General features: G+C 40.3%; 1 protein-coding gene across 16 annotated transcripts in view; it reads left to right on the top strand.

The window, feature by feature from the left end:
- The window catches only part of COPRS (coordinator of PRMT5 and differentiation stimulator), a 186,100-nt gene that overhangs the window by 27,287 nt on the left and 137,798 nt on the right, over positions 1-21,015 (top strand). For 5 of the 16 annotated variants that reach the window (XR_013927799.1, XR_013927800.1, XR_013927801.1 and 2 more), the window contains exon 4: positions 8,513-8,567. The exons of 9 other annotated variants lie outside the window; for them this stretch is intronic. Coding sequence is in view for 3 of the 7 variants with exons in the window: in XM_080385397.1 (XP_080241523.1) it covers positions 8,513-8,567 (55 nt within the window). In the remaining 4 variants the exon portion in view is untranslated. 2 more of the 16 variants (XM_080385396.1, XM_080385394.1) reach the window with 2 other exon arrangements.

Here is a 21,015-nt window from a genome sequence, read left to right as displayed (position 1 = left end):
GGATTAAGAATAAGGAGTGTCTGAGTGACTCATGAAGATTTTTCGGAGATGTTTATCATTGTAGTAAGTGTGAGTCTTCACTGCATACTCTACCTCTGATCTATGTGGCTCCACATTGTGAATAAATGTCTGGCTTGAGATCCCTCTGACAACTTCACCAAATTACCATATGTGCAGACCTAGTGAATACTTAAAAAAAAAAAAACAAAAAAAAAAAAACAACCAAAGTTTGCAGCCTTTTGGGCTGATTTGTGGCACCAATGTATGTTACATGGCTACTTGCCTTTTTTAGATAGTGATCTTAGTCTGTTCTTTGTGTGCTGCAGCCTACAGGATTGCCTCCAGACAACAAAACTCCCTGATTTTTTTTTTTTATCAGACAAAAATGCCTGCACTTGCAAATCTTTGGGAATGTATCAGCAGCTGACTCAAGTGGAAGTGGGAACTGGAGGACTGTAGATGTTATAACAGTAAAAATTGATTCTCCAGGAAATACAGAAGGGTTGCTTGGAGGAAGGGAGAAACCCTTAGGAAAAACTGTCTGTAAGAGCTTTCACTTTCTTCTGACTTTAACAAGAAGATGTCTTATCCTGTAACTAAAATTTTCAATATATTTGGAGTGTTTTTATTGAGTTGTTGGAGATCCTGTTTGGAATAAAAATTCCAAGTTTGGGGCAAGCCACTGTGTTTCAGACCTGCAGTGTTTCTATCCATTACCACTTTAGGGGGGATTGTACTGAATACAGAACCCAGTCATAATTTGTTTCCGATTGTCAGGAGATTCTGTGAAACATAACTGTCCTTGTGTGACTGTGGCCTACCACAAACAACGGTTTTTCATTGAATGAACAAAACTGAGAATGCATATTAGAAAAACCAGTGTTTGGAGTCCCAAGGCAAGAAATTTCTGGAAAACTAGGAATGACAAACTAGAAAACACATAACTAAGCACCTTATTGTCACCTGATAATGGCAATGAGTTCGCAGCAGTGAGACCCATACCTCTGTGTGTTATTCTGTGTACTGGCCTTTTTCAGTTTCCCACAAGTGTCATCCTTGTTGCAGTTTTGTTTTGTGGTTAGTACTCAGTGGATTCCAACAAAAGCATGTTACCCATGACAGAGGGGGTGCGATTGGCTTTTGTTCTTTTTATTTTTACATCTTGTGAATAATTTGATGTATTTTTATAATGATGCAAAACTGTATCAGTAAATTAACCTAATAACTGGACCATCATGAGAATGTGGACTGCAAAGTGTCCGTTGCATGCATGTATAGATACTGACTGCAGAAAGGTTAAATCTGCCTCGTATACCTTATAAACTTGTAAATTTTATAGGTTTGTTATGTTCAGTCTTGGTTTACTAGTTTTTCTCTGTGTGCATATTGCAAATGAAACATGAAAAAAGCAGGCATGTTGCAAATGAAACAAATGCTTTGTTCTCAAAAATGCACGTTGGACTCGGCTGAAAAATTACTTTCTAGCCAGAGCATGAGAACTGTGGTTATTTCCAGATCAAATGGATTGAAGCCTTACTTGAGGTGTGGCTTGAATCATGGGCCACAAATATCTCCCTAATACAAATAGTTGATCTGTCCTCTTTGTGAACACAAAGAAAGGGAGAGACACAGGGGAACAGATCAAAATTTCCTTTGAATGCCTGCATTAAGATCTTTGGAGGTCTCCAAGCAAAAAGGAATGAGTTGACAAATAGATGTGAGATGTGCTAAGAAGATACAAACTATGCTGTTAGTGAATGTGTGGGTGTTTTCTTCTTACCTTGAGTGCTGAACTACTGCCCTTCATTATGAAGGTAAAATGGTTAATGCTCAGAATGTAACAGGGACACCTCATCTGCCTGAGTTGAAGATGCCTCTGCAAATTTATGATTGCTCCTCTTGTAATGCCCACTGGTATTAGTTCTGCTGTGTCAATCAGTGTAGGCCATTTAAGTGCTGTGTCTGATGCTAATATTACTTCACAAATCTGCCTTTGGTTTCAGCTGTTAGTAAATTAATTTTTCTTCTCTAAACTAAACTTGTTCTGAGATAATTGCCTTTTTTTAAGTAAGATTTCCAAAGTGTCCTTTTTTTTAATAGCAGTAGATGCATAATCCAAATACCAGGACAAATAAAAAGACACTGTCCAAGGTTACAACTTCAGCTGGCATAAATTGTCAAAATTATTGTGGTACTGTCATATTTTAGCTGAAAAATCTGTTATTTTTCAAGTTAAGATCTAAGCACGCACCCTGAGTACTTTTCAGGAAATAATTGGTTATTCTTCATAGCTGAAAATTATCACAGTACTCCCTGGGAACTGCATGAGCCTTTTGCATATCTATTAAAAATATCTGAGAAGGGAGCTGCTAAGTGTAGTTTGTACAAGAGTTGTGGAACCCCTGCATGGATCCTGCTGTAGGATAGAAATGCTTTGTGACTTTTAGCATGTTCATCATACCCTGCTGGTTAGGGAACTGTAGACAGAGAACTGAGGCACAGGGAAGCCACATAATCTTCCTGAAGTTTATTTTATATCTCATTTCAGAACACTCACACCAAAGCAGAGATCAACATCAGCATATTAGCACAAGAGAGTCCATCTGCATTTCTTCCAACACAGCCTCAATCTATTGCTCTTGGCCCTGTCCTAATCTTGAAAAATCTACAAAATGCAAGAATTTACCTGGTGCTTTCAGCTCCATGTGTTCCTCTTGAATATTGGTGCAAATTGGTTAGGTTTTTTATATTATTATTTTCTGTCAGCTTCCTGTGACTTACATCTGTTTTCAGCTTTAGGGAAGTGAGAGACATCATAGACATCTGTAGGTAATCTGTCTGGGAGGTGCTATGTGATTGAGGAAGGTAGCTTTTGGCAAAGCTGGGGCTGTGGAGGGTGGCCAAGGTCACAGTAAATTCCTCCATACTAGGCAGCTGCATGACTATCAAGTTGACACTGAAGTAACTAGCTGGAACTTAGTGGTGCTGGGGGAAGGCCTCAAGCACTGGGGCATGCCGGTTACATATTGATCAGTTCTCTGTACTTTTTTTCTTGACTCTTATGTTAATCTTTCTATTTTTTTCTATTCTTTTCTGTTATGTGACCTGCAAACATTTGGAATTGATACACTCATACGATCTTTTGGGAGAACCTTTCCTGTGACTGAAACTTGGAGATTTATTCATTGCCATGAAAGGAGAAATAGCAATGGAGTTGTGTAAAGAGTAGTGCAATGGGAGGGGGGTGGCAGTGCTGTTTGGGCAAACACTGCCACATTCATCCCTCTGTTGCCTGATACGGGGCAACACTGAGCCCAACATTACCTTAGTCCATTAACAGCAGTAGTTTTGGACACAGTGGCTCGCTTCTTGACTGTGGAAATCTGATCATTTCCTGCCCACTTGGGCTGTTTTCTCCTCTCCTTGAAATATCACAAAAGACATTGGCGAATATATGCAGCTGCATAGGTGAGATCTGCATTACTATGCCACTTTGCGAAGAGCTCAATGGAAGGCCATTTGGTATTGAGTGTTGCTTTTCTGTGCTAATAATTCAGAACCAAATCACACTGCAAGTTGCAGAGTCCCAAATGCCTGATTTTATGTGGAGCACTGTACCACCCCAGTAGTCTTAACAGGGTATTAAAGTAAATTTATGTTTAATGTATTTGTAAGCTGCTTTGCTCAGTTAAATGATGAAAAGGGGCTGTTTTATATAAAAAGGGATCTGGCCTTTTGAATTTTCAGCTCTTACAAAATTGCAATTTTTCTTTTTCTCATGAAATTGCATTTTCTAAATCTGCATGAAAAATGTCAGGAGCTGCACACAGGTCAGCTTGTGCTGGCAAACTATTTTTTCTCTTAAGTGACATTCTCTAGTCTACTTCTGCAAGAGTGTGAATCTTTTTTCAATCATACTGGTCTGACAGCAGCTTCATCAGAGTTAAGTGTTAATCTGCGTTTTCAGCTGGTGAAAACTTGCTCCTTGCTTTGATTAAGGAAGTGTTGCCATTTTCTCTTTGACACGCACTTACTGTCATGTCCAGAAGAATGGGAAAACGCTGATGTCTCTGGCCTGCAGTTAAGGCTCATTGTAATGCTCTGCAGTTAAGATTCACCCATTCATAAGCAAGAAACATAGGGAAGCCACAGAGCCTCACATGTTCCTTTCTAAAATTTTGCTTGTGCATGAGCATGCACCTGACTCAACTGTTGGTGCGTATTTGCTGTAGAGCTACTGACCTTTAAGCAAAGGGGTAAGTCAGTTGAAAGAGTTCATGTCACAGCCTTAACTTGTCCTTGGGTACCGTGAGGCCTGTAATACCATGTAGCTGGTAATCTTAGCTACGGCCAGCTGGGATGATGGTGTTCTCAAATCTAGATTTAAGTATGGCCACAGATGGATCTTAAGCACAACCCTGGAGATGAAAGCTTTCCTTTTGTATTTCCTACCCACAGTTTCAGTACCTCAGGAGATGCCTTGGTGAGAAATTTTGGAGGAGTACTTGGGATGACTAGTAGCTGATGTTCCTGTTTGCAATCTGAGCCCTTTTTCACATAGTGCAAATGGGTACTCTCCATCTTCTCACTGAGATGAAACATTAATTTTAAATTACATGTCAGCTTGAAAGACCTCATGTTGTATCCCTATATTCAGGCTAAACTCCAGCTTCTTACTTCTACCTACTTTTAAATTATTTTGCAGTTATAACTCTATTGATGACCCTCACATCCTGTTATAAACTGCTGTGAAACTTCCTTTCATAGGAGGCTGCAATTCAACCTTTTTCAGGCACTGCATAGTTTTATAAAATGCTTTGAATTGGTGCAGCTGTGTAAACTAGGATTTTTGCCTCTGCATCTTAACAGAGTTTCTTTATTTATTTCTAATTCTGGGCACATAACATAAATATACTGTTGCTTTTAGTGAGCTGTGGACTGTGGATTTCAGATTGACATAAGTTTCTCTCCTGGCCCCTCAAGGTCCTGTAGTTTTGTAAACAACTCAATTTCAGCCTGAACTTCTCTGTAAAATGAAAGTAAATGAAACCAGTTTCCCACCTGGTTTTGTTTATGATGTTTGTTGAAATTCCCAGGAGACTGTAGGTAACTGGTCAGAAATACCCTATCAGGTGGTCCACTCTTGTCCATTAAGATCACCTTCTTTTTTTTCATTTGGGGTCATGGAGGGGATGGGAAGCTGATGAGAGAAGGATTTACTGTGGCTGACAGGGACAAGATTTACTCCTCTTCCATGACAGCTCACATTTTCCTCTGTGTTCTTCCAAGACTGTGTTCAAAGTTCTTCTATTTTGGACTAATCAAGATTTGGTAGCTAGAGCAAAGCTCACCCATCATGTAAGATGCCAGATGCTTTCAATTTCATTGATCTCAGTGGAACATGAGGGAGCTCAGCCATCAGCACTAGCAGTTCTTAAACATTTTCAGGCTTTAAAATGGGCTATTAATCTTGGCTCTGGCAAAGCATCCAAGGGCGTCAGCAGTGTGTGATATGTCCCATAAAGTGCAACTTCTAGGAATCCTTTTTTTTTTATGTGTAGAGCACGTCAAGGCTCATGTTCTGTTTGCATTTAGTCTAATGACATCTCAGAATGTGTTATTTAGAGCACATTTCATAAAAAGATTTTGTTAGCATACAGCCAGTGTCTGTGCTAATGTGATTACCTTAAATCCAAAATACAGCTGGACTCTCAGATGTGTAGGAGTTCAATGCTTTTTGTAGGGAATATTTGTTCTGAAATAAACAAAATAAAAATTCAGAGCAAAATCTCCCTCTTTATAATCTGTACCATAATTTCATCTGTTTTCATACAAAAACTTGCAATCCTTGTCAGTCTACGTGAATTAGAAAAAGTATTGGTACTTTTAGGTGAGAAAACAGCAGGGACCCAGTGTCCTTTTTTTTTTAGGTCTTGTCTAGCAAACTGAAACAGCAACAGAGCCTATGGATCCCGGGCAGCACATGGCCCTATAATAACAAAGGAACGTGACATAAAATGTGCATGGGGAGATGGTTTTTCAAAGCAGCAGACCACACTTTCAAATATCTAAGGGTTTCAATGATGTGATAACAATGAGAATTGTGCTTTTTAGTAGACTGCATGTTCCCAGTCCACATGAAGCAAATTTGGCTGTTGTCGTGATATGCTGGTTTGTAAGAAGCATAGTTGCTCTGCAGTTACTTATCTTCAGGTTTGTTCCAAAGATTAACCCATGGGTTAAGGCTAAAGGTCCTGGTCTATTGCCCCTTAAAAGTCAGAAGAGAGAATTGCATTGGCTTCAGCAGCTCCTGGCTTCTGGAGCTCAGAATCATGATCTGAAAGGAGCTCTTAGTCTGTCTTGGGTTTTCAGCGTGACCTGGAGGAGTATCACCTTCCTCTCCCTTCACTTGACTTTGGGCAACGCTGTTACTCTCTGTGCCTCACCAAGAAAAGGAGGCTTAAAAAATCATTAGAGGTTTGAAAGCACTCATTCTAGAGAGGGGGACTGTAGAAGTAGAGTGGTAAATCCTGCTCTATTGGAGCTGTCCAAATATTATTGCTTATATTGAAAGAAAGCTCTTAAATGCAGGCTAGTGTTCAGAAGCCAGTACAGCCAAAGAACTATCACAACATCACTGATTTCTGCTAGAAACATGGAGCTTGTCACTTCACTTGGTGTGCTTTCACACAAACACGTGATGAACATCAGGCTTCTAATTTAACTATTTGTGTCTCTGGAGGAAGAGATTTGTCTCTGTGCTATGGATATTCTCATCCCTCTTTTTAAATGGTGCTGCATTTCATTCGAGGTAGGTCTAGAGTGTATAAATCTGGAAAGCATTTTTTAGATTTAAAAAATAGATGTTGCAGCCTAGTCCCTGTAAAAGTCCCTATTTATCAGTCATGCTGTCACAGTGAAAATGCAGTTTGTCTTTCCTGCAGAGGGGTGTGTGTGGGTGGGTGTGTATATATATATATATATATATATATATATATATATATATAAAAACCTGGAAACAATTGCAACTTTCATTGACTTGATTCAGAAACTGTTGAAGACGTACAGACTTTTTTATCAGCTCCTGCTGGCCTTTTGTTCAAGCCCTTCCCTGGTTAAGTATTTTTCAAGGTGATCTTGTCCTATAGGAAGATCTTATTCACGTTCATTGCAACATAGATTATTTCAGCTTTTCAGCTGCAAATTCAAAGCAGAAATTAATAAACTACGAAAGGGTGACATGAATTTGTTACTACAAAATATTTGTATTTTTTCATCTGAAGTCTGTGCACGGCCATATATCCTCTATAGAATGAAAGCAAAGTAGAAAGCTTCAGGCTTTTTTGGCATAATTTACTTTTCTGGAATAATTTACTTAGTCATAGTTTGGTATTTCAGGCTTGGAGCAGCTACATTTCTAGCAGCTCCCACTAGTTAAGACTTTTTTTTTTTTTAATTTTTACTACTTTCCAAATACATGTTGAATTATCCAGTCCTGTTCTGCTGTTAATAAACTGGACATGCCTGTAAGACAGTAGTCTAGAAAAGAGTTGTCTGGTTAGAGCACCTTCATATTGGCATGCTTGTTATGTAGCGAAAGGGGGAAAGAACCTAGCTGCCTTTGAAATCCTTCAGACTTGGTTCTACAGTTCTGCCTGTGGCCAGATGCATTTTGTGTCTCACCTGTTCCCTGCTGCAAATCAGGGCTTTAAAGATCTCATGATCTTTGGAGGAGGAGGAAGGTCTTGTGAGCCCAGGTTAACTACTGGGGAGCATTACTCCACAACATGAGATTGTTGCATGCCAGAAACAGTCTGCAGGCAAGCACTTCAGTTTCTGCACCAGAGTTAAAGGTTCCCAAAATGCCCTTTGGTTACTCAATTGCCATGAAACCAGCTGGGTGTACTCAGGGGCATCTGAACTGAAATGCTCTGGCACTCCTTTTGAGTTTTGTGCAACACCAAATCATGCTAAAAGCTGTTCAAGAGGGTCAGAATTCTTAACAAAAAAAACAAAACCACAAACCAAACCAAAACCAATCACCAACAACAAAACACCACTGCCAATGGGATCTCAAATGAGATGAGTATTTGGTCAGCTGGATATGTAAAGACCAGTCTCACATGTGCTTGCATGCAGAGGATAGGCTGCAGTATGGAGTGCTGCATTTAGCCAGATGTTTGACCTGTGGTCTGTACATGTTAACATTTGAACATGGAATAAGTTATTGTTTTGCACTGGGACCACTTAAACTTGAAATTTCCAGTGACAAATTGAAGAATACTTTTTAAGTTGCAGCACAGTAATGGGAGTTAGGATTTATAAGCCCTGCCAAATTCAATAATCTTGTGTTATAGCCTTTTAAAATTGTTATATCGAACGCTGCTTATAAAGAGACATCTTCCTTCTATTGTTTCATAATTTATTCAGTGTTTTCTTAACTGGCCCATCAGCAGAACAGTAAAAACGCCACTGAGTAAACTTTGTTTAATGATGACCAATTTTCGTCTAGGTTACAATAATGTCCGTAGGAAGAAACAATTACTTTGTGATTTGCTGTCAAAGCGGTAAGTGCATTTTCTTTCCAGTTCATTTAGAAGGGACATCACTTTCAAGCTTTCCCTTGTTCTCTTTGTGGGGTTGTTTCCTTTCTGTGCATTTGGATTTTTTGCTGTACACACTGGAAATTACTGGTTCAGTCCTGAATCCAGGATTCATAAATAGAGCCTCTGCTGTCCTCTGCGCAGCGTCGATCTTCAGTGATGCATTATCAGTATAGTTCAGACTCATTGCTCGGGATGTTTACTTGAAACCCCCCAAAACAGAACAAACCTTCTGGTGTCGGCTATTAATGCTATTTTTCTACTGGATTTGCTGTATGAAATAACATCGATGGCTGTTTGTTTTGTTTCCATCTTCAGTTGCAGCACACAGACTCAAAAAGATGCAATCAGTTTGCTTTTCACACCTGTCTGAAGTATTAGGAACGGAAGCATTTGTGAGTTTTTGGCCACGGCACGCATTTATCATTGTTATAATAATTTAAGGCAGCAGTTAGAAATGTTCATTGTGGTCTGACATGTCTCAATTGCCTCACAATTCTTCCTTTTAGTGAGCCATGGTCAGTCACCAGTGTGTTTGCTGGGATGAGAGCATTCAGAGGGACTCCTGGAATCACTAGTGAAATCTGAAAAATGTCCTTTCCTCAAAGAGGAGAGGAGCACGTTTCACTGCCCAGCACCACATATAGAGACTGCAGGAAAGATGCTGAAGATTCAAATACATTAAGAGAAAACAGTTTTCAGAGTTGTTTGGAGAGCAGGGTGTGTGTGTGTCAGGGTTTTGGGCAGCACCCATGTGTGCCACCAAGCTGTGGGTATCTATCTGTAAGCAACATAGTCTCTTGATTTGTATCATTTAATCCAAGACGTGCTTCCTGTACTGTCTGCAGAGCTTTTATGCTCAGAAATGCCTCCCAATCTCAATACCCCTATTGTACACTGAAAGGATGAAAAGCTAAATTGACCCCAGGGATTCAAGGTGTTTCCAATCTGCAGATTAGGCTGCTAAACTGTAGGTTATGAACAGCCTAAAACCTTTCCTTCAGGCCCTACAAGAAGGGTTGAGGCATAATCAGAGTAGTCGGCTCCATATATCACATTACTCTTCTTGGATGCCAGAATTCTGTTACAAAAAACTTATTTGGAATTCATAAATTGTTCTGTGCTCTTCTCCAGCATGCTGGCCATTAACCACTGCAGGGATTAAACAGCTACCATTATGTAGGCAGCATCATGTTTATAACAAATTGCTTCCTTATAGCCCACCTGCTGCTTTCAGTAATTTGAAGGCATAGTGAGTTAGATCTCAAAAGTTGTATTTTGGAAGATGATGGGAGTTTAAATAAAAGGTTTCAAATTACCAGGCCTCAAATAGCTACCTAGAGAGGCAGTGTCTAGCATCTGGACTGTTACTGAATTACTGTAAGTCTCTTAATCAGCAAGGGAGCCCCTGAACTGGATGGCTGGTGGGAGTGAAACCTGATGCTAAATGGACAGCAATGTAAGAAAGCTTTGTGAGCAACTCCCGGAGGAGTAGGATGAATAAGTACATCTTTAGGGAAAGAAAACCAAAGTTGCCTTTTAGGATAGAAAAGCACATTCCCAACAATGTGTTTCCTCTTGTTTTTGTTTTTTGGTGCGTTTGTTTTCCTCATGCGGTTTTTGAATGCCTCCAGACCAGATCTTTTGGTGCTATAAATTGATGTAGCTCCTTTGGTTTCAATAGAGTTATGTTGATTTACTCCAGCTGAGGATCTGCTGTGTGAGTCTATTCTCATACTGCTGGAGTTAGCAAGTTCAAGCCCACGTTTTGAGTACTTCATGCATGCACAAGAAATTAATCATAGCAATGATGTGTGCAAAGTATGTGTGAACATTTTTCCACAGGCGGTTCTCAAAATCCCTGCGTCTGCTATCTCCATTTAATGTTGATCCTGTCTCTTCTCTTGGTTGTGCAGGTTTTACACTGGCATAAATCCACTGACTTCAATAGGTTTGCTCCTGGTTAACACCTGTCTGTAAAAGTAATGTTAAATCATGCCTGTAACATTAAATCTTCTGTCTCCATGTAAAGCATCATATCCCCAAGGGTCCTAGTTTTGGAATTATTATCCCCCTCTATATAATGTAGTAATGAGTGATGAACTGTATAGCTCCCATCCAACACCTACTGAAGAACAACGTTTCACAGTGACTTCTGTGGATATTGGCTCAAGCTCAGATTTCTTCAGGAGTGGTTTAGCATTGCCTATTGCTAACTTCATCTGGCTCCGTGCATTGTCTTGTCCGTTGGCTTGAGGCTTGGAGGGGAGAGGGGCTTGCTTAAACGTTAGTAATTTTTTTTTTTTTAATGATGTCCTGAACTATTATGCTGACAGGGCAGACAGTTATATCAAATAGTTGGTACGGGAGATACAAGATGCCATCCATCCCTTTTTGCCTGAAGTTGGCAATGACCATCTGAGCAGTGTCAGGGACCTGAGGAGAACCTGGCTGGTGTGCGTTTCAGGGCTAGGCTTACCTAACGGGTCCCAGAGCATGGCATCTCAGTGTCAGTGCAAACTGGCTCTTAATTCCCTCCACCCTTTCCTATTTCTATTTAACTCCCAGCATAGTAGTCCGTAGCTCTGATCTGCTTTTCCAGTACAGTGGCAGAAATGTGATGTGAGCAACTTCCCATTCATTCCCACTGAGCGTAATTTAGGTGGTTTCTCTGTGGTGTTCAGTGCTACAGGTGCTTTCCTGCTATAGAGTTTCTTATTTCAGGAGGTGGTGGAGCAAAGCCTGCCTGGGGTCACTTGAATTTTGTGCACTCTTTTGCCCTCTCCTCAGTGCTCCATTCTTGAAGCTGCTGAGCAAGAGTGGGCTCAGCTGGAAACAGCCTTTCTGTGCTGTCTTCACTGGAGCATGCAGGGTCACAGATGTAGACATTCGGCACACTGCCTTCTCAATTGTTCCCAAAACTAAAGGTTGAAGGCACAACAGGGAAGGGACCAGTGAAATAACCATTTCAGTAGATGTGTTGAAGGAAAGGCAGAGAGCTTTCAGCAATATTGTGGGGATTGGCCCTTCAAGGGGAACATCTGAGCAAGGAGGTTCCTTCCTCCACCTGTCCTTGCATAACATAGGAGAGAGACCGTCAGGAAGTCTGGAGATTCTTTCCTGTGCTGTATTTTACTTCTGCTTGCTATGTAGCAAAACCTGGGAGGTGTTACCTCATTTAACAGCCCTGGCTCCAGGAGGTGCTAACTCCTGGGCGGCTTCCTTTGACTTCTGAGTAAAAGAGAAATCTGTGTTCAGATAAAATGCACAAAGAACCTTGCGGCCTGGCAGGTGGGGAGCCCCAAAGAGAAAATGGAGCTGCCAAGTAAATCTTTGGCTTCCTTGAAACACTCCACAGTGGAGCATTCGGTTCAGTTCAGATACCTGAGGTATTATAAACTGACATGACTTATTTTAAACCTTTCTGCTATATATGCATATTTGCATGCTTGCACGGATTAGCAATGCACGCAGCTGCATGTTTGCACACATAACTACTTTGGCCAGCTGTTTGGGCCTCCATGCTGCCAACTATATTGATTTAATTCTTCTGTTGCCTGCTGAATAATGTGTGCCAAATGCAGAACTTGGATCTGCTTTATGAAAATAATATAAACAAATGTAACTGCCCTATAAAAAGGACATTCTTTTTTTTTTTCCTCTCTCTCTTTTTTTTTTTTTTTCCTAGAGGAAGATTCATGCTCTGTGTTTGTGCACTGGTCTGCATGGTGTCTTTTGCTTTATTTTCTTGTCCAAGTTGGAACTGATGGACCTGATAATTTGAATGAATAATTTAACCTTTTTACTCCATATGGAATAAAAAGCACAAAATCCTTGTAAGTCAAAATAGGTACAAGGTGTTATTTTTAAGTATGAGAAGCAGAAGTGTACACGTGGTTTTTAGTCAGTCCTCTCCATTCCATCAGTGTAAGGAATAACATGAACTGAAATCATGGTGCTTGCTGAGATCTGTGTTTAGCCTATGATTTCTCGCGCACTTAGCGAGGAATTAAATTAAAAATGCTTTAGCTATATTAGATCATTATTTTGGAGATTTGTGTATGTGAGGACTGATTGTTCAACCTCTATGCAAAGAAGTCTCAGTAACTTAATTCCTAATACAACAAAGTTACATTTTCTGCAATCCTAGTCATCGTGTGTCATCTTGATTAGGAAGTTCTGTACTTGCCCTTTCTTTTTACTAAAGCCTTTATGATTATGCTTAAGAAGAACCCTAATACCATTGTGTAAAGTCTTTTCTTATCCTGGGTAAATACTCTTTCTGCCATCTCATTGCCACCTCACTCATCTGTTCTTGGAATTTCCTAATCTTGGCTATGGGAGTGCAGCTGCTATAGAGTTCAATTAAATTCTCTCTTGCAGATCTCTCCCAAGAACAGAGTTGTGTGTTTGCTCCTCCAGCTGTCTGACATCTATTTAAAAAGAGAGGAGTTTTGCTTTCTCTAACTAAAGCTGTTTGAAGCTGTGTAAAGGATATTTGGTACTGAGTTACAGACTTGCTTAAAATTATGTAAAAATGTGCTTGTGTCTTATGTCTAACATGTGAGCGGCTCTGCCCTCCCGTGGATAGAAGGAGAACTCAGCTGTGTGCCTGGTCCCAGTGCCGCTGATGATCAGAGATGTTGTTTTCGCTTGAGAGTCGGGTTTACAGGGCAGGAGAACCTGAATCCTGTTCTCTGGTGCTAACACTTCTTCACTGTAGCATAAAGCATCAAGACAGCCTTGTGGTTTGCTAGAGCAGTTTTCTTTCTTGAATCATAGTCCTATTTAGTTTCCTTTATTTTTAGGGTTTTTTTGGTCTTTCCCAACCCCTCTGAGGCAGGGACACTGTGCCTGCTCTCACCAAGTCAGCCTCACCTTCTGTAAAGCAGTTTCTCTTGGAGCCGGTGCCACACTCACTGGGGATACTTAATGCTCTTTGAAAGAGGTGATGTTGCAACATGTGAATGTGTGTCACCGTTTAGATGCACTGAATTTGAAGTGATGTCTGCTAGTGTATCAAAGCATATTTGCTTGTGGTCACAGCATATTAATATGATTTATTTTCAATTCTAATCATCCACTTAACCAAGCAATTTTAACGTGTCTCCATCTGCCCTTGCTTTTCCTGCGATTCGTAGTACTTTCTCTTTATTTCTTTACTTCTCCTCTTCCATCCCTTACAATTTTTTGAAAGGTGCCAAGGAAACTTTGAATAAATCTTTCTATTTCCCTAATGGGAAAACCATGCTTAAAAATAGTGTTAGATGATGTTCTAGGCCAGGTGAGCAGCACCTCCAGCTATAGTGGTGTTGCTGCTGATGTCTAGAGGGCGAGGAGAGAAGGAGAGGTTTCATAGGGGAGGGATGTACATTTTTTTTCCGTCATCCTGCCAAGATTGCTGACATGAGCAGAAGCTTGACCTGCAGGCAGCAGTGCCAAGTAATGCCGACAATGTGTTTTACACAAGGGTGTGCTAACCTCGGCATTTTTCCCGAGCTAGATCATTCCCACAAAAACAACTCTCTCCCCTCTGAAACGTGGACCGCAGTAGAGAGCTTGGTTTGCAAGCTCTGATTTGATCAAACACGCCCAGCAGAAGACAAAACGGAATTGCAGCTTTGCAACTTTAATATGTGTCCATTTCCTTTCAAGCCATGTAAATCAAAATTGGTGGACTCTTCCTGCTCAGAGGTGCTCGAGTTGCATATGATAAATTTTGCATGGCAGGAAGAACACGCTGTGTCAGTGTGTCATTAGATTTGATAATTCACAGATCAGACTCAACAAAAATATTTATTGCCTGGATTTACTTGTCACAAAATAGCCTTAAAATATGGATGGAAAAAGTATCAAGTAAGGCAAAAAAATAAAAGGGAAATGCATTATTGGATTAACAGAATAAAAAGTCTTTTGGAACTGACTTTTTATAACCTTTATTTATGTAGGTAGATTCAGTTTCTTTTAAATGAGTTTATACATAAATCAATGAACTATATGTCTTAACCCAGAATGATGCTCTCAGGAATTCTTCCTCATGGCAGTGAAAATTAATGACTTGGAGGAGGAGGCGGCTGTTAATATTCACAATGTCCCTTCTTATTATGCTGGTTGCTTTTTGTGGGGCTGCATCAAAGTACAGATTTTAACAGTGAAGATATATTTTTAATTTGATAACATTTTGTAATAAAGAATATGAATTAGAGATTCTACAGTAATTAGGATAGAAACTGAGAGAGTCAAATCCTAATAACTTTTTTAGTGTTTTCTTTCTTTTTTGAATTGGGTATTCATATTGATATTCATATTTAATTTAGAAAGATCCTATTGCAGAAGCAACTGCCAAAACTTTATTCAGGATATTCTAAAAAATCCATTTATTTTCAATCTTGAATTCAACTCATAAGGTGAGATGTATTAGACATGCCATACAATTAGACAGCACAGTTAATTTGATCACTTGAGTATAAATAAAAATGTATGTAAGACTTGGGTAGTAACAACAGTACTTTTTATTTCCAAGGCACTCCTCTCAAGAACACTTTCTCTATTTTATTAAGTTCCTGTGTGAAATTGGAACTCAGCTCCTTCCTAAATACGAGCCTTATGCCAAGTACCCCTTTGGCCTGGGGAACGTTTCTTATCCTGTGGCACAAATCTTGTGTGACTGTAGGCAAGTTGCTTAATCTTTCTGTGCCTCACATCTGTAACCATGGGGTAGACATTTCATTTTTATAGCTGTGTGGTGAGAAAAAGCTAAGAAAACCGGAGAGCCATAGGTGCCATGATGAGTAATTTAAAATATTTTGGCAGAGTGGTGAGCTAGAGTTTTTCTTGAGACTCATCCTGAAGGCCACTTTTATTCAATCAGTGCAGTTATGTGCTGGTGGAGGTTAATATATATCCTGACTCTGCATCCTAAGCCGTGTGGAGAGGTTTGGGGGTTTGACCCTTTTTTGGTTTGGTGGAGGTTTTTTTGTTTGTTTTGTTTTGGGTGTTTTTTGTCAATTCAATGCTCAAACAAGCAAGCAAAGAAATGTGCTGGGATTCAACTCCCCTCCATATTTTTTATACTGAAACGAACAAATCCCTGAAGTGCTTCATTTTACCAAAGTAGTGTTTTGTTTTGTTTTTTTTTAATTTATGCATAGAAAAATAATTAGCTACATCTTTAAGCATGTAATTTCTAAGCAAAATGTTGACAACTTTTAAGAATTCAGTGAAGCAACTCTTTTTTTGTGTGTGTGTTCATCAAGATTGCGCTATCATTTGGGTTTTTTCTACTTTCTGATCTAGACTCTAGGAGCCAGCTGTCACATCTGCCTCAGTGGAGGGAACAGACTCCTCTTAGCAGGAAAGTGGAGGGCATATTGAGTATATGCATTGGGAAAGTTCAGTCCAAAACCAAGCCAGAAAGAGATCCTTTCACAAATGTTTGGATTGCACCTGAAGTGGGTGGTTGGTGTGCTCTACATCCCAGTCTGGTCTAACTGGAAAATGACAGGTTACAAAACCCCAAACCCCTGCAAATTTACTCCTCTTGTTGTCTTCTTTGCTCTCCCCCTTCCTGCATGGTCTCTGCATTATTTTCTACAGTGGTTTCTTTTTTGTTTGCAGCTAAATATAACCTTCAGAGTACTGTGACATATCAAGCTCTTCTTTCTTTTTTATTATTAATGTAATTGAACCATTAGGTTGATTTCGGGAAAAACTGGATGGGTATGAAATACTAGTCTACTACTTTTTTTTTTTTTTTTTTTTAAATGATGATGCTGCATTAAATCAGTGTGTAAAGTCCTACAGTATCAGTGCAATAGTTAATACAAACCTACAATTTCTGGATGAGCTAGACCAGAATAATATATGGGAAAGGGCTAGAAGCATCCATTCCTAAGGAACAAACGAGCCTACAGGAACATTTGCTCCTCACCTGGCAGGTGCTCACAGGACCCTAGAAACCCAGAAGGCTGGCAGGAGGCAAGAGGCAACACTTAAAATTGACCCTGTTGAAGAGGACTTAATCTCTGACAAAACCCATCTCTCCCAGTATAGCAGTGCAGAGATGCATGGTGCCAGTTGAGTTTTTCTCTGCTCAGCTTCCTTGGGGAGCCATGGGGCAGTGCCAATCTGGCTTAAGATCACCTCACCCAATTGCTCCAACCTCTCTTTGTGAAGCTGTATGTGCTGCACCTTGGTAGGAACCTGGAGGATGTTTGTGATTCTCCTTGGCATGGCAGAGTGAGGTATTCCAGAGTGAACCTGCTGCAGGCTGTTCAATGCTTTTCTTGATCTGTGTGATAATGATAATGATGATTTATCTTCTGTTCAGTTATATATTTTACAGTAAATCTTGTGAATAACTATGATCTTATTTTGCCTTTAACCTTTCCCTTTGTTCTGTTCAGTATGGAAACAGATGACCAAGGGACTGCTAAAAGGCACAACTTGCTTCAGGCACTTCTGGTATTTTTTCCTGTCAAACCATTTTCTTATTGTTCTGGAGACTTTTCCTAGGCATCTCCTTGGCCAGAGTGTTTGTGTCACTCATTCCAGGCCTTTAGCATTTAAACATGTCGGTTTTAAATTAAGGGTCATCTTAATCTCTCAGCCTCTCTCTCTATTTTCTACTATTTCATTTGCAACAGCAATGAACTATTCCAGCAGAAATGCTGAGCCAAATTCCTTGCTGATATAAAACAGAGTTGGGGAACTTTATAATGGCAAATATCTGGATCATTTGATCTTACCTGTCTGTGTAGAAACCACAGACTTTTTAAAAGTGAATTGGGAAATGAGGCTCAGGAGAGGCTGATGAGTTGCTAAGGTCACACATGAAGTTGGTAGTATAGCAAGGAATAAACCTGATATATATGTTTGTCCTCTTCAGCTCCTGTGATGCTTACAGGATGATAATTGAACTCTGCAGTTTCTTCAGCTAAGGAAAATCTCAAAGACCTACAGAGATTTGCCTCACAGGGCTTCAGCAGAGATTGGTTTCCCTGTTTTATGCAGGCTGAAGAAGTGAAGGGCTTGATCTGTCCTTTCTCACTTTGGATTTTATACCTAAGCTGAGGTGGCTGCTGAATGGTAAGGCCAAAAGCAGAACCCAGGGACTCACTGGCATGGTACAAAGGAGCAGTGTATCCTCACCACGGATTTCTCATTGGCCTGACTGCAAATCTGCAGGGGGAGAGCAGCGTAGGAGGGTGGTTCCCTGTAAGCTCACAGTCTTCAGCCTTGACAATGCAAGATCTTGTTCCTGCTAGCGCCCTTCCTGAAGAAGCTCTCCACAGCAGCACAGGTAACTGGGAGAACAAGGTTGCTGACTACCAGAACTGGTATTCTCAAAACTTGTAGGTGGACTGTTTGCACATCTCCTCTGCATCCTTTCTGCTTGAATTATGGGCTGTTCAGTTGCTTCTCCTGTGTGTTCCATTCTGCTAAAGTCGGTCCCCATGTCGTTTTCCAGAAAGCATTGCAGATTGTAGTCTACAAGCATGCATTACTTGCTTTTGTTGTTTGCTGGGTTTTGTCCCTCTTTGCCTTATTCCATCCATGTTCAGCCATTTACAAAGTGTTATTCATTAGAAACTTGAGCATCTCCATCCTGAGGAAAGAAAGAAAGAAAGAAAAAAAAAAAGCTTCTAGTGAGCCAAAACTTACTCATCCTATCCTGGTTTTCTGCCTTCTAAGAAAAATGTATATGGTCTAATCATAATTCCTGGGTGACCCATAGGCTGGGTCTAGCTGTGGTAATCAGAGCCTCATACTGGAGGCTGGCTGTCAGAGGTGGTTGTTAGGACAATTGATGCAGCAGACATCTGTCTCAGCTGAACTCTGCTTGTACCTTCTGGAAGAAGGTGAGCATTCATTTGTATACATAACATGGGAACAGGAGAGAATCCAGTTTCATTGCCATCTTTCTTTAACGAGCTATCATGATATTTCATTAAAATAACATGCACGCGTTGAACTGTCACGTCCCTGTGCAAGGTGCTACTTTAGTAGCTGGAGGGAAAATTGCTTCATTGCATAGGACGCAATACTTATGCGGTTCATTGGTCTGTGGCTGAGTGGCATGTGGGAATAAATTAGTGAGGGACAGAAAGATAATTTTTGCTTGTATGATTAGGACTGTTTAAATGTTAAACATATAAAAAACCCTGTCCCCTTGTCTTTCAGAGAGATGTATTTGTGATGCTTTTGGAAACAATTCATACTCCTAACTCTTTCTGAAAAAGATTACACTTCTGGCAGTGCAGAATTTCCAACAAATATCAAGCTCTTGAGTCAAACACGCAGAGGCCATCATGAGGTTGAAAAGCACACAAATGAACTATTGTTAAAATTTGCTGATGCTGCTGGCATTGCCAAGGGAGCATCTTTTTGTTCTTTGCTCATATGATTTAAAGTAACAAGGAAATTCAGAATTGGACAAATTAGGAGGCAAATCCTATGAAAGGACTGAGCCTTCCTCACTGCTGCTGAGCAGCATTCAGACATGTACACAATGGGGCCTGTTGCCGGATGGGCGAATGCATTCTAAATAGTTGATACCAGTAGTGGTAAGGATGATATTAAAGGACCTGAGGGAGGGGGAAGAAAAAAGATACTTTTGAAAAAAAACTGAGGCTTACAGTTATTTATGATTTAAATTTTAAAGTCCCAATCATATAAACACAAATTATCTTTTTTCTCAATTATCACTACACTCAGCTCACTCATATGACAACAAATTGGAAAGTGCAGCATCCTGTGCAGCCGGGTAATTTTTTCCTCCTGCAAATACATTACACTGTTTAAATGAGACTATATTTTTGTGAACAGTGTGTGTATTGATAGAAAATGAATCACGCTCACACATTCTTCTCAGGCCTTTACTTAACACCTCCTTTGCTCAGCTTTTGAAATACAAGAATACATCTTTGCCTATTCTTAATGGGAAGTCTGGTATACAAAGAGTCCTTTGTATCATATCAATAAAATAGTTCAAACATCTGTTTAAAGGCCTTCGGTATATCAGAAAATCAAGTGTATCAAGCATCAGATTTTTTTTTTTGGCTCTCTGACAGTAGGCTTGACAATTTGACTCCGAGACAATTGAACTTTCTTCTGTAATAAAAACAGAAGGATGAAAAAACTCTGTAGACACAAGTGATGCTGGCTCAGCTTCTGAGTGGAGGTACACCAAAGTGCCATTGCTCCCATTGTGCAGGTGAATGACCTGTTAACAAATATTAATGTATGAATACAGCAGCTGATGTGCACCCAGAGGGGACCAATTGGAGCTGCCACCAAAGGCTTTGGGGACTGGAAAGTGTTGGGTGCCCCTTGGCCTTGGTGTGATGCCTCACAGTGGGAGGAGCTGTCAGGACCTTATGGCAAGGTGGAGATGTGTATGGGGTAGGTCTGCAGACTGGAGGAGCTGCTGTGATGTTGAAGTGGAAAGGCCTGAGTTCGGCTCCTCAGGCGTTTGGAGTGGGAAGATGGCTGTATACTTCTTCTAAACCATCCGTGATGTGTGCATGTGTTGGCATGAAAGTGTTAAACTGATTTTTTTTTTTTTTCACCCAGTAGTAAAGTAGTAGCATTCTCTCGTTGGAGTTTGTTCCCATAATACAAACGTAACATTATTCTCTGCCCTTTAATTAATGCACTGCGTTGCGATTCAGCATCCTAACTGGCACAGCCTGGATGAGCAGTGTTACTGTGCACTCCCTTGTTGTCTTCGTTGCCAGGGCATGTGAGCACATCGAAAGCAAGACCTTCCAGCATATGCCTGTAGTGCTGGGAAAATTTTTTTAACTGTGTTTTTACTTGGGGACAAAGTAGGGGATGGACATGATGAGCAATTTTCTGGGTCATTCACAGCTGGTCTGTGGTATGCTCTGGAGCTGGGCCAGTGTTTAATCTTTGTACTTGAGCCTTAAAATGGACATTCATCCCATGGACTGGGCTACCCTGCATGCACTGCCCATGGAGCTGAATTAATCTCCTCGTGAAGCAGCTGTCTGAATTTGTTTCAGGGACTTTACTACAGGATTTGCTTTAAGTGTAGGTCTGCCTAGGTTCCACTGAGATGTTTTGTGTACTTGAAAATATATTGAATCTGAAGTTGTGTGCATGGCACTCATAGCTTTTTAACTCCTTTTCCTTGTTTTTGTTTTCGGTGTTGTATTTTTCCAGCCTGACTGACTTCAGTCCCTTGTTTCTATCATAACATGCATGGTGTGAGTATTGGGCAGAGCAACCTGTTTATTACAAGCTTCAGCCAGGTTTCCTTTTTTTTGTCGTTTTAAACCATGGTACTGGAGACTGGTAGCCATGGTAACTCCCTTATCGGTGTTGAGAAATAAATACTAAAAATTGCTTTTTTTACTATTTATATATAAAAATGCAGAAGTAAACAAAA

This window comes from Falco punctatus, assembly GCF_963210335.1.
Source record: "Falco punctatus genome assembly, chromosome: 1".
Classification (NCBI taxonomy): domain Eukaryota; kingdom Metazoa; phylum Chordata; class Aves; order Falconiformes; family Falconidae; genus Falco; species Falco punctatus.
Note: the sequence above shows the minus strand (reverse complement) of the source record. Positions and strands in the feature narration are given on the sequence as shown.